General features: G+C 37.0%; 1 protein-coding gene across 1 annotated transcript in view; it reads left to right on the forward strand.

Annotated features, from left to right (window-relative positions):
- The window catches only part of CNTNAP2 (contactin associated protein 2), a 1,980,972-nt gene that overhangs the window by 563,385 nt on the left and 1,401,116 nt on the right, over positions 1-16,471 (forward strand). The window contains exon 4 of the mRNA XM_057504985.1: positions 4,291-4,401. Coding sequence (XP_057360968.1) covers positions 4,291-4,401 — 111 coding nt within the window. The remainder of the gene's footprint in view (positions 1-4,290; positions 4,402-16,471) is intronic.

Here is a 16,471-nt window from a genome sequence, read left to right on the forward strand (position 1 = left end):
CCCTGGCCAGTGGAGACCTGGCTCAGCCACACTCAGGTGGAGGGCGACGGCCCTTTCATCTCTGTTTGCCAGTGATGGCTCTGTTCCAGTTTGAATTAGTACAGAATTCTTAAAGCTAGTCTGCCTTCCCGATTGCCTGAAATTGTGTGAAAATAAGACTCAGAGCCCATCTGCTCCTGTTGATTTCATCCAAGATTCCCTGGAATGGAAGGACATTGGAGACCAAATATTTGCCATAGCTGTGTGGCAGTAGTTTTGGAAGACATCCCAGTATGGGAAAATATAATACTAAATTACTTCAAATGTTAGTGTTCTCTCTTTCTCCCTCTCTGTCTCTCTACCACTCTATAAAAATTCTAACTTTCTCCAGGGATTTGCCTGATTTCCTAATATTGAATGTCTACAGAATATTGAGTCACATGTTCAAACACAACAAGCAAGCTGACTCTTTGGAACTTATAATGTGTCATAACCATTATTACAGTTGGAAATAAAAATGGATAGATCATCATAGTAGTCAGTATGGCAATATAAGCCTGAATGGAGTGCTTCTATAACCATTTCTGGGAAGGGGCACACCCACTGTGGCCTCCATGATTATGATTAAGCTGTTCTGTATTGCTAGAACGTTCTTATCTCTCTTTCCAACTATGTGCCCTCAATTCTTCAGATTGTATTCAGTATTCCTGATACCAGAAATAATCATTAATCATTTTTTTATTGCGGATCCTGGAATATTTATAATACTGGAGCAGAGGTTGGAAAATTTTCCTGTAAAAGGTCTATAGTAGGTATTTTAGCTTTAGAAGACATACGGTCTCTTTTGGTGACATTCTGCTATGGTATGAAAGCAACCATAGACAATACATAAATGAAAGGGCATGGCTGTGCTCCAATAAATCTTTATTTGTAAAAGTAAGCAGTGAGCCAGATATGGCCTAACAGACATAGTTTCTGACTCCAGTACTTGAAAACGTTTGGAATTTTTAGAGCTTGAGAGAAACTTAGCTAATTTCCTCACATTATATGTGAGTCATCTGACCTCAAAGTCTTGCATTTATGATGGTGCCAGGAATGACAAGCAATTCACCTAAACAATAGCACTTCATTTTTATTTGTTATTTTATTTGATTGTATTCTGTTTAGCATTGAATTACAAACTAGTATTATTCTTTTGTTCCGTGCTTAATTACTTTAGGTGGATCCATATATTATTGCCATTTATGTGGGAATGGGAGATAGGGTAGATGATATAGATAGACATAGAAATATAGATATAGACATAGATTTTTATTGCTCAAAGTGGTTAGAACAATACAAGGCATAGAGTAAGATCTCATATATTTGTGATTAAAGTCTTCCAGGAGAGCATACAGTATGTAGCATTTTTCTTAATTATGTGGTTATAGATTATATCTCATTTAGAAGAATGTGATATTGCCAATACTTAAATTCTGATAATAATTTTATGGCCAACTTAAAAAAAAGTCTCATATGCTCTTGTGTTTCCTAATCCCATGTTTATTTTGATTTTGTTTATTATTTATATCATTTTTTATTGGTGAAAAATTGAAAATTTGATATGAAGATGAACAATTTATGGAAGTCCAATTTTTAAAAATCCAATAAGGTTAAACTATTTTTAGGTTTTATAACTATTATATTTAAGTTCTAAATTTTAATTAATGGATCATTTAACCAGTTATTCCTCAACTTAAATTACTTTCAAAGTGAAAATACATACACATTGAATGCTCACTTTTGGAAAATGCATCATTCCTTATCAGGTATAAGCTAGCCCTATTGCACAAGTTTAGACTAGAAAAGGTTCTCTTAGCATGACTCTGTTGATGTCTAACAGAGCTCACCTCCTCATTTCCTTGAGATTACTACCTGGTGTCACCTAAGGTTGCAAAAAACAGCAGCTCTCTCAACCTCCACCCAATCCTGCAAAACTCCCTGCCTCTCTTTCATGTTTAATGTGTCTCTGTAGTATTTATCTATCTCATACTATAAATTAACCTTTTTGTTTTTACCTCCTTGTTTTAGTTTTAGTTCTATTTTCCACTAAAACATAAATTCCATGAGGACAGGAACATTGTCAATTTACTTTACAGCTACATTTTCTGTGCCTGTCATGACAAAGCTGGTTGGTATGTATTAGAATGAATGAGCATTAGCACGTCCTTCATATAATGGAAATTCTGAAGTAACCATTACACCAGTTAAATGCAGAACTTATACCAAAAAACTTTTAAAGTTAGACTCAAAAGCCAGAAGACAGGAAGTCAAGGTTTTATGTTTGTGCTGACAGCTAAACTGAATAGTAAACTTATTAACAATATGAAATTTTTCACTGTAGATTTTCACTGTGTGAACTGATAATTTTAAAAATAAATTTTATTTTCATCTTTTTGTTTTTTTTACACTTAACTTTCTAGGGAATGTGTTCACGTGCACATGCTGTATTTCCCAAAGGGATTAGCAGTATAAGTAAGAAGAATACAAAGTATAACAATATTTTATGAGGATGGATGTGTTCATTTTAGCTTCAGATTTGTACATACTTGAGTGGTGAGATAACGAATAATAATCATCACTGGGGATTTAACTCCACTTGAGTGACTTTTTAAGAAAACTTGTTTATTCTATTGCTAAAGCTTTCTGTTTATAAATATCAGATATAGAAATCATTTTAGAATGTACAGTGTAATGCTCTGTCTTACTAAACAGAGTGCTGGACTAGTGTAAACTTTGGGAATAAAACCATCTAAAATTAGGTGTTGTGCCACATTGTACCTCAGCAGCATGCTGTAGGACGCTGGTGTTTTTCACATTTAGTTAGCTCTTTTTCTCATTCATTCATTCATTCTACTAATGTTTTTAAGGTGTGTGCCAAGTGCCAGGTGCTGTTTCTGGAGCTAGAGAGTAAGATCACTGGGGAGTAAACATTAAGCAAACGGTATAAAACTTTATGCCCATAGAGCTTCCAGTCTGGTGGGAGAGAAAGGAAACTCAACGATTAATTGAGTGAGAACATAATATGTCAGGTGGCTCTAAGTGCTATGAAGGAAAATAAGGCAGGAAATGGGTACAAAGAGATGGCAGCATCCAGCTTCTTTAGCTGGTGGACTGGAAACACCTGCCTGCAGAGGTCAAAGGTGACCTTGGGCAGAGACCTGGGAGAAGGAGGAAACTGCCTTGTGTAGCCGGGAGGGTAATCGTGAAGGCCCAGGGCAGGGGCAGGCCTGTTGTTGCAGTCAGAGGGAGAGGGCCCGGTGGCGCAGCAGTAATGGCCGAGGATGCTGGAAGGAGAGGTGACTGGGACAGCGGCCACTGTGGGCCACTGGAAGGCTTCCAGCCGAATTCCAAGTGACTGACAGCAGAGCCGGCGGGTAGTTCGAGTGTAGGAACCACCCCGCCCACTTCTGTTTTTAAAAGCGTCCCTTCGGCTGCTGTGTGCAGAATACGCCAGAGCGAGGGAGGAAGCAAGGGACCACACAGCCCTTCTCAGCATGATGGCTGCTGGCCGTGTGGATCCGGGGATGCGAGGTGGCAGGACCTGGGATGTTCCAGGATGGGCGGACGTGGCCCTTGGTGCGGCCTCCCGGGGAGGGTTGGCTGAGAGGAGACCCAAGGGTTGAGTCCTGGGCACGTTAATATTTAGACATTAGGAAACAGAGAAAGATTCTACAACGGATCGGAGAGTGAGCAGCGGTGAGGGAGGAAGGGGGAAGTTACGGGCCCTATAGAAGCCAAGGGAAGCCTAGAGCTGCGCGGCCGCCGGGTCCAGTGCAGTTGTTCGGTCCAGCGTGACGGGAACTCACTGGTTCTCATGCGGCAGCACTTCTCAGATTGGCGACCATTCCGTGTGTTCCCTTACTGACGCCTACGTCCTGGGCCTTTAGCCTTGATAGATTCCTCCTGGTCTTCTCTCCTCCAATCTCAGTGTTTCTAATCCTCTAACCCCATAATGAATGCATCCTGAGGATTTCCAGAAGATGCCAAATTCCAAAGCTTGTTAAATAAATAACTCCAACTTCCTTATGATCCTTAGATAGCAGGTCTGAGTTGAGACCCTTCTGCATAAAGCACTTTGTCACAGGTATAATTCCTAAAAATCAGAAGGTTGTTTAAATTATTATAGTCCAGTTGCTTTCACTCCAATCATTTGCTAAATGTTGTGTCATAGATTTCTTAATTTGTACTATATTCAATAATTATCTTAACAAAAGCCTTCCAGTCATTATCTAATGATCTCTATTGAATCTTTGTCTCTTTTCTTTTCAGAAAAATGTGATGAACCGCTTGTGTCTGGACTCCCCCACGTAGCTTTCAGCAGCTCGTCTTCTATGTCTGCAAGCTACTCTCCCGGCTACGCCAAGATCAATAAGAGAGGCGGTAAGGCGCATCTTATCTCCTTTGTCTACAAATGTTTTAAGTAAGAACAGGTTATATCTGCAACTGCATTTCTAAAATGTATTTTACTACACAACATCTATTAGCTGGCACAAAAACCATTCTTCCCATATCTACTAACAGATGAATGGATACTGCAAACCTCTTTTGTAGCTACTATTGATGAGTGATATAGGAAAATTTGAGGTTGAAGTAAGTGATGGTAAATTAAATAGGATGAATTCTGGAGTTACATGTAATAATTAATTTAAAAAGACAAAAATTCTGAACTAAGAAAATTCTTGTTAATCAGAAAATCATTTAGAAAAAGTTGAAATGAATAGATTCAAATATGGGTACAATGCATGAAATAGAATACTCTTTATTAACTGCTTTTTTTAAAATTAATATACCAACTTAGTTTCTAGGGAAAATGCAGAATGAAAAAGTCTGACCTTTAGCAATATCTCCCCCCAGCACTCAGAATTTAGCTTTGCATGTAAAAAGTAGTTATACATTTGCAACTAAAAGTTTTGGACTTTAAAATCATGGTATTAATTCATAAGTGATTATTTCAAAGTAGATAGCGGTTCATAAAGAGTAAAGGAAGATAATTAAGGACAGACTTAAGACTTGCTTCAAAGGAAGAGTGTTACAAATACCAATGAAAAGCAACTTAAAAAGGAAAAAATATTTTCATGAATAAATATGAGTCACCTAGTAAGGACCATATTTGTTATTCAGTGAAACAGGATATACTAAATTTAAATCACAGACAATTCATGGGGTGGGGGCAGGGAGGGTGAAGTAAATAAACATGGAAGGAAAAAAAAAAAGAAGAAAGAGGGGAGGGAAATAAAAATGACATCAGAGAAGAGAGAAATATCAGAGAGGTTCAGAAAGACCAAAAAGGAGAATAAAATAGCTAAGGAAAATTTAGAAATAATATGTATGTATAGAATTATTTATACAGAGACTCATACAAGTATGAAGAGACATTAATCACTAAAAAGATTTGGTAAGAGGTACAGAGGCAAAGGCAGAGGAATATAAAGTTTAAAATACATAGTTTTGATTTTTAAAGTAGTATTAGCTGCTTTTTGCAGTGAGCTTTTTTATGAATTAGAGTACAATTGGCATATAACATTGCATAGCTTCAGGTGTACAATATAATGGTTTCACATATGTATATATTGAAAAGTGATCGCCGCAGTAAGTCGTTATCATTTATCACCATGCAGAGTTACAAATTTTTCTTGTGATGAAGACTTTTAAGATCTGCTCTCTTAGCAACTTTCAAAAAGGTAGCACAGTGTTACTAACTGTCGTCACCATGCTGAACATTACATCCCCATGATTTATTTATTTTATAACAAGATTTGTACTTTCTGACCCGCTTCACCCATCCCCCCATCCTTTTCTTCTGGCAAGTACCAGTCTGTTCTCTGTATCTACATAGCTGCTCCTTTTTTAAATATGATGTTCATCAGGCTTTCTGAGCATTAGAGAGTTGGTGAGTTACTCGAAGTTTTCAAAAATTTCACTTAAACATTGTCAAAGCAATGAAAATTTTAATTCATTCCTCTTCTGTAGTCACCAAAAACAAACAGAAAAAGTAATATGGATAGGAAAACATGAAAGAAGGAACTGGCCATACTTGAGTAATGATTATGATTGAGGTCAGCCCAGTCCTAGTAACTGAGGGAAAATATAAAAAAGAAAGGAAATAACACATATAATCCTGGATCTCAAGAGGATGTGATATGCCCTACAAAGAAGTGTCATGATATTGAGAGATCTACAGCAGCTTTGAGAGGAAGCAGTCACAAAATATTTCTTTGGGAAGCTATATGGGAAAATATGACTGATGGATTTTATACCCTGTGAATCTGGGCAAGCTGGGTGGTATCAAGTGTACAACAGCTTTGGGAATAAAAATGGTACAATCTTACCAACAATGAGATGCTTGGGGAAAAAAAAAAGAATAAAGAAATCATGGTCAAATGACTGTTGCTGAGCAACAATCCTTTTAAATATAAGACCATGACTAAATAACTTAGTCAGTTGTAGTTGTAGAACCAAGTATAAATTTTATAGCTACAAGAATGTAGAAATGCCATTATGGGAATTAGACAAATGTGTGTTTTCCCTCCTAACTTTTCAGAGCAGGAGGCCTCTAGATGCTATAACTGTAGCTGCAAATTTCTTTTGTCTGATTTTTTAGGAATTAATATCTCTTATAAAGAAACATTCAGTGATTTTTAAAAAAATTCTCATTGAATTCAAGTAAAGTTACATTAAAATATTTCTTTTATAATAATACAAGATGCCACTTTGAATTATTTAGAGCTACTTATCTATCTGCTTGCATGCATAGAGTGAGGTATCTGAAATCAAATTTCTAAAATGCTAACCTTTTTTTAACCTAGAGTGTGAGATTTAAGAAATATCTATGCTTTCTTTATAATAGGTTACTCTATAGTTTGTATATATTATTATATATGTATCACTATATATATGTAGATAGAGACACAGTACTTTTTTTAAAAAAGATTTTTCAAAAGCAAATGATCATATGAAACAAAGTTTATGGTTTCTTAGCTGTTTGACCAGAAGTTTATCTGTTTGACTATTCATACAATGCACTGTCTTGCATTGGGCTGAAATCATGACATGGTGGTTCACCGGGAGAAAACATAGTCTGTGCTGTAGTTACAAGTTTGCACTTGCCTATGGCCCGTTTTATCAACATTTGTCATGCAGGGAGCTTCAGTTACTTTTTGGCCCCCAAGGAACCATTTGCTTACACTGTGCATAGCTGCATATGACCCCCTTCCCCACCCGTCCTATAATACCTACCTAACTGTTTGGGACTGTCACACTGCCGGCTGTATCTCCTCTTTACCCCTAGTTAATGACCTCAGTGTAGCAAATATCAGAGAGGAGGTTTAGTTCCTCCATAAGAAAAAACAAAAGTTAATCCACATATGGTTATTTTAATAAAAAAGCTTTTTATTCTATGATATAGTACATTTGCAAATGTCTTTGGGAAAGGAGCTGTGATGGCTGAAATTCATGCTAAGGTGTAAATGGCTAATAACCCACCTTGACTGAGAATAGATTTTGTTTGTTTTAGTGCAGTGCGATATTACATATCTTAAAGATGGATAAAGGCAGCAGAGATTTCAAAGGAGAGGAAAAATAAGATATATGTAAAGGGCGCCAGGGACGCTGGAGATATATTTTCTTACTTCACTATTGGCAATAATTATCTTATACATATACCATATAAGTATCCGAAAGCATGATCAATTCTAACAGAGAAGGATAAAAGAATGTAACTTACTGATTGTACAAATATTGAAAAGAGAAAATTCATTTGAGCATTATGTCAATAAGCATTCCTTCAACTTTTATCATTTATTTAAATGATATTCCTCAAATACATTTTTGAGATATAGTTTATGAACACATTAAAAAAGCAGAGAATAAGTGAAAATACACATTCAGATGAGAAATTGGCACACATTTATAAAGTGGACTTTAGTTTTTGGGTTCCTGCACTGCAATTCCATCTGCTATAACCTTGATGTCAGGGACCAGTACATAGCAAACCTGGGGGTAAATGCTTATTTGAATGGAAAATCCATTTGTAATTCTCTCAGGTCTTTTTGAGCCTTCTGCTTAAAGTTTTTGTTTTTGTTTATTTGTTTTAGACCAATACCCACCTCCTGGGGTCTATATTCTCCATTTATCACTTCATTCTTAATTCATTGAATGTTTCCTACCCTTGTATCATTCTGAGTCGATACCAGTTAAGATGGGTTACTCTTTCCAAAGGGTAGCACAGATACTTAACCTTTGAGAGTTTGCATAAAGTATCCACTACCTTACATTTATGCAATATTTCTCAGATTATAAAATGCTTTCATGTGTTTTCTAAATGTCACATGATCTTCACAACAACCTTATTAGGTAGGTTGTTAGATTAGAGATGACAATCATTTCTTCAGTCCAACTTTGAGCTTTCTACTTCTCATGCCTTTTGTAGAAATCATCTTCTTCCTACTGCCCCAGAGTGACAACCACTCTACCACGTGGTCCTTTTCTCCCTCCACCACTCACAGGTGAACCAATGATCTCAACTGATATCATCAGCATCTCTATTGCATTTGTGTGACACTTGGGAACCAAGAGGGCTGGTGGAGAAAGCATGATGGACCATGTGTAAATAAGAGGGAAGCAGGTACTGGCGAAGAATGCAGCCCAAGACCATGTGCATCCATATGGAGGATGGATAGTCACTGGTCTCATTTCTTTTCTCCTTTGGTCCCTGCTTCCAGGTGCTGTGACCTCTGGCTACACTTCTGTTTGCTTCTGTGATATTTATCTTTCTGGTTCTAATCATCACCTTCTCTTTCTGAGCTGATTTGAGTAAATTTCCCTTCCTAGTTAATAAAGAACTCCTGATTTTTAAAAAGTTATTATTGTTCTCATTTTACAGATCAAAATAATTATAAAGACCCAAAAAGACCCTGGTTGAGAGTCTACACGTTAGGTTCTAAAGTGGCATAGCTAGGGAGCAGTGATGCAGGAACACAGATCCACACTCACAAACCAGTCACTCTTCATGCCCGAATATGCCAGATGGAGCAGTATCAGTGTATTTGAATAAACCCAAAGGTGGAGTCTAAAAAGAGGTGGAAGGTTTGAGTCAAGTTTAATTTATGTTCATATAACCAGAGTGACCCAATCATGAAAACTCCAAGTTTCTTGAGTAATACAGATCTTGAATCATTTTCTTTCTTTTCACCCTCTTGCCACCTATTTTTCCTTAGTCGATCCTTCAATGCTTGCTGCTCCTCAGAGACTTTTTCTTTTTGCTTTGCCTCCTGCATAATTCCTCCCATTTCAGGAACCCCATCGTCTGTATTAATCCAAAGGGCAGAGAGCTGTGGTGGTGCCATCGTTTTCACGTTATTTATCGTTTATATCTTCCAGCAGGGAGAACAGATTGCATTTGTAGACCACATAATTGATAATCACTTTTGGGAAGAACATGTGCGTAACAGACATCTGGAAAGACTGTTGGAACAGATTTCTTAAATGTCCACACTGGTATCTTAAAAAGAACTACAGTCTTCACTTTCCCTTAAAAGACACCACTGAAGTTAATAATCAATCTCTGCCATGCCTTCCCACCTTGGCTTTGTCAAAGCATGGCCTTTATCATTTTCTGTTTCCTGATGGACAAAACAGAGTGTAGTTATCAGCATAATGCCAACATCGTCCCTACTTCAAACGTCCATACTTAGACATGTTGGGACACTTCTTGCAGGCTCTTAAATGGTTCAGCAAATAATCACACCTTACTCTGCTCTTTACAGGTCTGTTCCTGCTACTCTAGGAAAGCAAGATTTTTTCCTTTTAAATACAACCTCGATTCTGTTGTCCCTCAACTATCTTTCATATTTGCACAATACCTCCTCTTCCTCAGCTTTCTATTCTTTCTCACCTTCCTAAATAGTGAAAGGATCTGTCACAACTAATCAAACCCAGACATACTATGAACATATCTGTATCCAGTAGACCACGACCTGGGAAAGCGATCACAGTACTTCCGTGAGGACATTGTCCCTCTCTATGCTAGTGATGCCTCGTGTTGGTGCTCTTCTGCTCTCTCCAGCCCTGATTCATTCCTCTTCCCATGTTGTCCGCTCCTAGCAGCCAGGATCTGCCAGGTCAGGTAGCATTCTTAAACTTTATTAGGAAGCTTTTCTTCTCAACTATAACATCAAGGCTTAAATTATGAAGCAAACTGAAATTTCCAATTGCTGAGCTTCTGTCCATGTTGACAGATTCCATGCCACTATTTTCCTTCTTTCCCTTCTACAGCCTCTACCACTACCCAGTACTTCTCTTAATCTGCTCCTTTCCACACTCACTAATAATTCATTACTACTTTAGTGTGAATTCATTGGTTGAAATGTTCCTTCTCCTAAGAGCATTTGCCTTTTAAGAGCAGGTCTTTGGGAACAGGAAAATCCAGAGGATTGACTTTCTAATGTAGCATTCCAGGATGTTTGATGTTCCTTTTTGGTCTGGCTATACCTCTTCATCTTTGAGTTACTCTCCTGAAAACACCTGCTGATTTTGGTCACTCTGGTGTGGTGCTGAGCATTGGAACAAGAATGACTTGTATTCATGCATAGCTAGGTCTCAATACAGAATCAATTAAGGATGAGTAAGGCATTAGTCAATTATGCAAACTTTCTGCATCTCAGTTTCCTGATTTCTACGCTTGCTATGTAATTTATCAACCAAACCAGGAAATTTTGACAGTAAAAGACTTCCATTAATAACCATACCAAGTCAATCTTGATGGTGTAGGTATTTATTGGGATATTTATATTTTAAATAGGAATCAATTATACCATTTGGCAGACCTATTATGAAGATTAAATGGAACTATCTACACAAATTGTGACATAATTTAAATATCAGTCTCTTTCCTATCAATTACCCTCATTTCCTACAAACAACACTGCAGATACTAATATTTTTAAACAAATTAATGAAATACCCTTGTCTTTACAAAACAATGCCTTCCTAAAAAGTGATTGCTAGGATTTGTGTGTTTGCCAGTGTACATCTTTCCTTATCATCATCAAAGAAGGACATGGTTTCATAATAACTGAAAGATTAACACAGTAACATTTTAAATAATTTTAATGAGTTTTCTGTAATTGGATTGATACATGCATCTTTTTATTTGAAACTCCTTTCAATTCAAATGAAAGAGTTTATGTCTGATTTTTAACTGTTATTTTGATTTTACTTTCCTTGTATCGTTTGAGTTAGAGCTTACAGAATCCGGTATCACATTTATTTATTTGTTTTTTGATCCTCAGAAAAGCCAAAAAGAATTGTTCTGAACATTATTAGGGAGAATAAAATGGGGTTGTTTTCTTTTCCCTTCAGCCCTATGAATTCTATTTTTTTAAGAATATATTTTAAATTATTTCTTCCAAAGCCATCAGTATGCCTTTGTAGTCACCTTTCCAACCGAATGAAGGTTGACATCTAACTAGTACTGTAAGTTTGTTCTTTCTACTTTAATTCTCAAATTTAAATAAAAATCTTGGCTTCACTGGGAGCTTTAAAAACTTAAATGCAATACATGATACATTCGTGTCATTGACGTTTATTAAAAATGATAGAACAATAGAATCATATTCACCAGGGAATGACTCATAAATTTGTTTAGACATGCTTTCATAATTTGCAAATAATATTGCTATCTTTCTGCTATGCCATCACCTTTTATAATGGTGGAACCTTAATACCTTACTTTGTGTTCTCCATAGAAAGCCACGCTGAGTTTTATAGCATTTCCCATAGAATGTTTCTAAGGGAGTGTAATTTTATTGATCAATCAAAAAAAAAATAGATGGTAGCAGCAGTTAATGTAATAGAACTGATTCTAATGGAGCTCATGATTTTCTCAGTGGCAAATATTAAGACATTTGCTACAAACAGCAAAACAATGACTTCTTAAAAATAATTAACTGAAAAATTCATCTCAAATGTGCTAAATCTAAAAACTCCATTTCTCCAATTAACTCTAGTTCCCTCTACTAAATTCCAAATCATCATCTCTCATACTATTAGCAAAGAGCTTTTCAAAGCAGTATTTTTAGAAATATAGTGTGAACCCATGGGACAACTGTACTTCTAAGCATATTAAACAAAGCCTGTTTAAAACCTTGATGAGCAGAGTGTTTGGCTAATATTTATTGATCAAATGGTTGTTAACAACAATAAAATTCTGTATAGGGGAGTCAATGCACAATCATTAATCCACCCCAAGCCTAATTTTCGTCAGTCTCCAATCTTCTGAGGCATAACAAACAAGTTCTTACATGGAGAACAAATTCTTACATAGTGAATAAGTTCTTACATGGTGAACAGTACAAGGGCAGTCATCACAGAAACTTTCGGTTTTGATCACGCATCATGAACTATAAACAATCAAGTCAGATATGATTATTCCTTTGATTTTTATACTTGATTTACATGTGAATCTCACATTTCTCCCTTATTATTATTATTATTAGTATTATTATTTTAATAAAATGCTGAAGTGGTAGGTAGATGCAAGTAAAGGTAGATAACATAATTTAGTGCTGTAAGAGGGCAAATGTAGATGATCAGGTGTGTGCCTGTAGACTATGTGTTAATCCAAGCTAGACAAGGGCAACAAAATATCCACGGATGCAGAAGATTTCTCTCAAAACAGGGGGGGTGAGGTTCTAAGCCTCACCTCTGTTGGTCCCCAATTTCTCTCCTGGTGGCCCCCCTGCGACTGTGCCTGTCTTAGGTTGTTCCTCCCTTGAGGAATCTTACCCGTCTCTGGCTAACCAGTCATCTTCCGGGGCCATACAGGGAAATGTGAAGTTGGTAAGTGAGAGGGAAGCCTTATTGTTTGAAAAGGTTAGCTTTTTACTTCTTTGCAGATTTATGCCCTGTGGCTTCTATGCCCAGCATTTGTCTTGAGGTATCTTTACCACTTGGAAGAATTATGATTCTCATTAATTTTCGATATGAGGCACTAATTCTACTAAAGGGTTATAATTAGGAAGGAAGAAGAAAAGCTATAGAAGTAGCAGATGGAAGAAAACATGGGAAGATTGATTATTTCTTTGACATATCTTCTTGTAGAGTAACTTAAGCATGTATAGGTTTTAAGCAACTACTTAAATGGCACACACACATTAACATAATAGGAATACAGCTACATAACAAAAGCAGACCTACAATTACCAGCCATATCCAATGAAACCAAGAAAACCAGTTAGCCACCCTAGGCATTTGTGAAAACTTATCAATGATATAATGGATATTGTCTAACTAAATTTGAATAGTTTGAGAAAAATCACACAAATTAAAACAACACATTCCTGGGAACTGTTCACATCTCATATGTTCTTTTAACAGTAGATAGTCTATAGTCACACTATTTTGGAGCACTGCAACTTGCACTTTTCCTAATTCTTGGTTGAGTTCCGATAGTATAGATCCAGTCAAATTTGTTGTTTTACTGTATGCACAGGCCAGCTTAGATATCTCCTTCATTCCAATGGCAAGTCCAGGAACCGGTGGGATGAATGCAGCTACAACTGCAGCAGCGCCAGGATCTTTGTTGAAGTTTTTTGATGTTCATCTTCTGGAATGACTCTTCCAGAGGATGTTGATGTTGGAAGTTCTTCTTCATATCGTATCTTAATTCGTTTTCTGAGTAGCCAAATTAGGCTTTGATCCTCTGTATAAACACAAACCCTTTCCCACACTTTGATATGACCTTTATACCATTGTGAAGAACCTATTGGAGATCACCACAGAGGAACTGCTTTTCTTTTTTTTAAGAGAAAGGAATATTATCAGAAAAATGTACTTCCATAGCTGATCATCTGACACCCTTTGAAAGATCAAAATTAAGGATATGTAAAGCATGCATTAATTGTTGATTTGCAGTTACTTTTATCCTATCAGGAAGTAATCCCCTTTTCTTTCTCTTTTTTTTATCTTTAATCTACAATTACATGAAGAACAATATGTTTACTAGGCTCTCCCCTACACCAAGTCCCCCCCACAAACCCCCTTTCAGTCACCGTCCATCAGCATAGCAAAATGTTGTAGAATCACTACTTGTCTTCTCTGTGTTGCACAGCCCTCCCCTTTCTCCCACCCCCACATTACGCATGCTAATAATAATATCCCCTTTCTTCTTCACCCCCCTTATCCCACGCTACCCACCCATCCTCCCCAGTCCCTTTCCCTTTGGTACCTGTTAGTCCATTCTTGGGTTCTGTGATTCTGCTGCTGTTTTGTTCCTTCAGTTTTTCCTTTGTTCTTATGCTCCACATATGAGTGAAATCATTTGGTATTTCTCTTTCTCTGATTGGCTTATTTCACTGAGCATAATACCCTCTAGCTCCATCCATGTTGTTGCAAATGGGAGGATTTGTTTTCCTTTTATGGCTGAATAGTATTCCATTGTGTATATGTACCACCTCTTCTTTATCCATTCATCTACTGACGGACATTTAGCTTGCTTCCAATTCTTGGCTATTGTAAATAGTGCTGCAATAAACATAGGGGTGCATCTGTCTTTTTCAAACTGAAGTGCTGCATTCTTAGGGTAAATTCCTAGGAGTGGAATTCCTGTGTCAAATGGTAAGTCTATTTTGAGCATTTTGAGGAACCTCCATACTGCTTTCCACAAGGTTGAACTAATTTACATTCTCACCAGCAGTGTCGGAGGGTTCCCCTTTCTCCACAGCCTCGCCAACATTTGTTGTTGTTTGTCTTTTGGATGGTAGCCATCCTTAATGGTGTGAGGTGACATCTCATTGTGGTTTTAATTTGCATTTCTCTGATAACTAGTGATGTGGAGCATCTTTTCATGTGTCTGTTGGTCATCTGAATATCTTCTTTGTAGAACTGTCTGTTCAGTTCCTCTGCCCATTTTTTAATTGGATTATTTGTTTTTTGTTTGTTGAGGTGGGTGAGCTCTTTATGTATTTTGGACGTCAAGCCTTTATCGGATGTGTCATTTTCAAATATATTCTCCCATACTGTAGGGTACCTTTTTGTTCTATTGATGGTGTCTTTTGCTATACAGAAGCTTTTCAGCTTAATAAAGTCCCACTTGTTCATTTTTGCTTTTGTTTTCCTTGCAAGGGGAGATATGTTCAAGAAGAGGTCATTCATTTTTATGTCTAAGAGATTTTTGCCTATGTTTTTTTCTAAGAGTTTTATTTTTTCATGACTTACATTCAGGTCTTTAATCCATTTCAGATTTACTTTTGTGTATGGGGTTAGACAGTGGTCCAGTTTCATTCTCTTAAATGTAGCTGTCCAGTTTTGCCAGCACCATCTGTTGAAGAGACTGTTATTTCCCCATTTTATTTCCATGGTTCCTTTATCAAATATTAATTGACCATATATGTTTGGGATAATGTCTGGAGTCTCTAATCTGTTCCACAGATCTGTGGCTCTGTTCTTGTGCCAGTACCAAATTGTCTTGATTACTATGGCTTTGTAGTAGAGCTTGAAGTTGGAGAGTGAGATCCCCCCCACTTTATTCTTCCTTCTCAGGATTGCTTTGGCTATTCGGGGTCTTTGGTGTTTCCATATGAACTTTTGAACTATTTTGTTCCAGTTCATTGAAGAATGTTGCTGGTAATTTCATAGGGATTGCATCAATCTGTATATTGCTTTGGGCAGGATGGCCATTTTGACGATATTAATTCTTCCTAGCCAAGAGCATGGGATGAGTTTCCATTTCTTAGTGTCCCCTTTAATTTCTCTTCAGAGTGTCTTGTAGTTTTCAGGGTAGAGGTCTTTCACTTCCTTTGTTAGGTTTATTCCTAGGGTATTTTATTCTTTTTGATGCAATTGTGAATGCAGTTGTTTTCCTGATTTCTCATTCTATTGGTTCATTGTTAGTGTATAGGAAAGCCACAGATTTCTGTGTGTTAATTTTGTATCGTGCAACTTTGCTGTATTCCAATATCAGTTCTTGTAGTTTTGGAGTGGAGTCTTTAGGGTTTTTTATGTACAGTATCATGTCATCTGCAAATAGTGACAGTTTAACTTCTTCTTTACCAATCTGGATTCCTTGTATTTCTTTGTTTTGTCTAATTGCCGTGGCTAGGACCTCCAGTACTATGTTAAATAACAGTGGTGAGAGTGGGCATCCCTGTCTAGTTCCCGATCTCAGAGGAAAAGCTTTCAGCTTCTCGCTGTTCAGTATGATGTTGGCTGTGGGTTTATCATATATAGCCTTTATTATGTTGAGGTACTTGCCCTCTATACCCATTTTCCTGAGAGTTTTTATCATGAATGGATGGCAAATTTTGTCAAATGCTTTTTCAGCATCTATGGAGATGATCATATGGTTTTTGTCCTTCTTTTTGTTGATGTGGTGGATGATGTTGATGGATTTTCGAATGTTGCACCATCCATGCACCCTGGGATGAATCCCACTTGGTCATGGAGTATGATTCTT

Source organism: Manis pentadactyla, chromosome 7 (assembly GCF_030020395.1).
Source record: "Manis pentadactyla isolate mManPen7 chromosome 7, mManPen7.hap1, whole genome shotgun sequence".
Lineage (NCBI taxonomy): Eukaryota > Metazoa > Chordata > Mammalia > Pholidota > Manidae > Manis > Manis pentadactyla.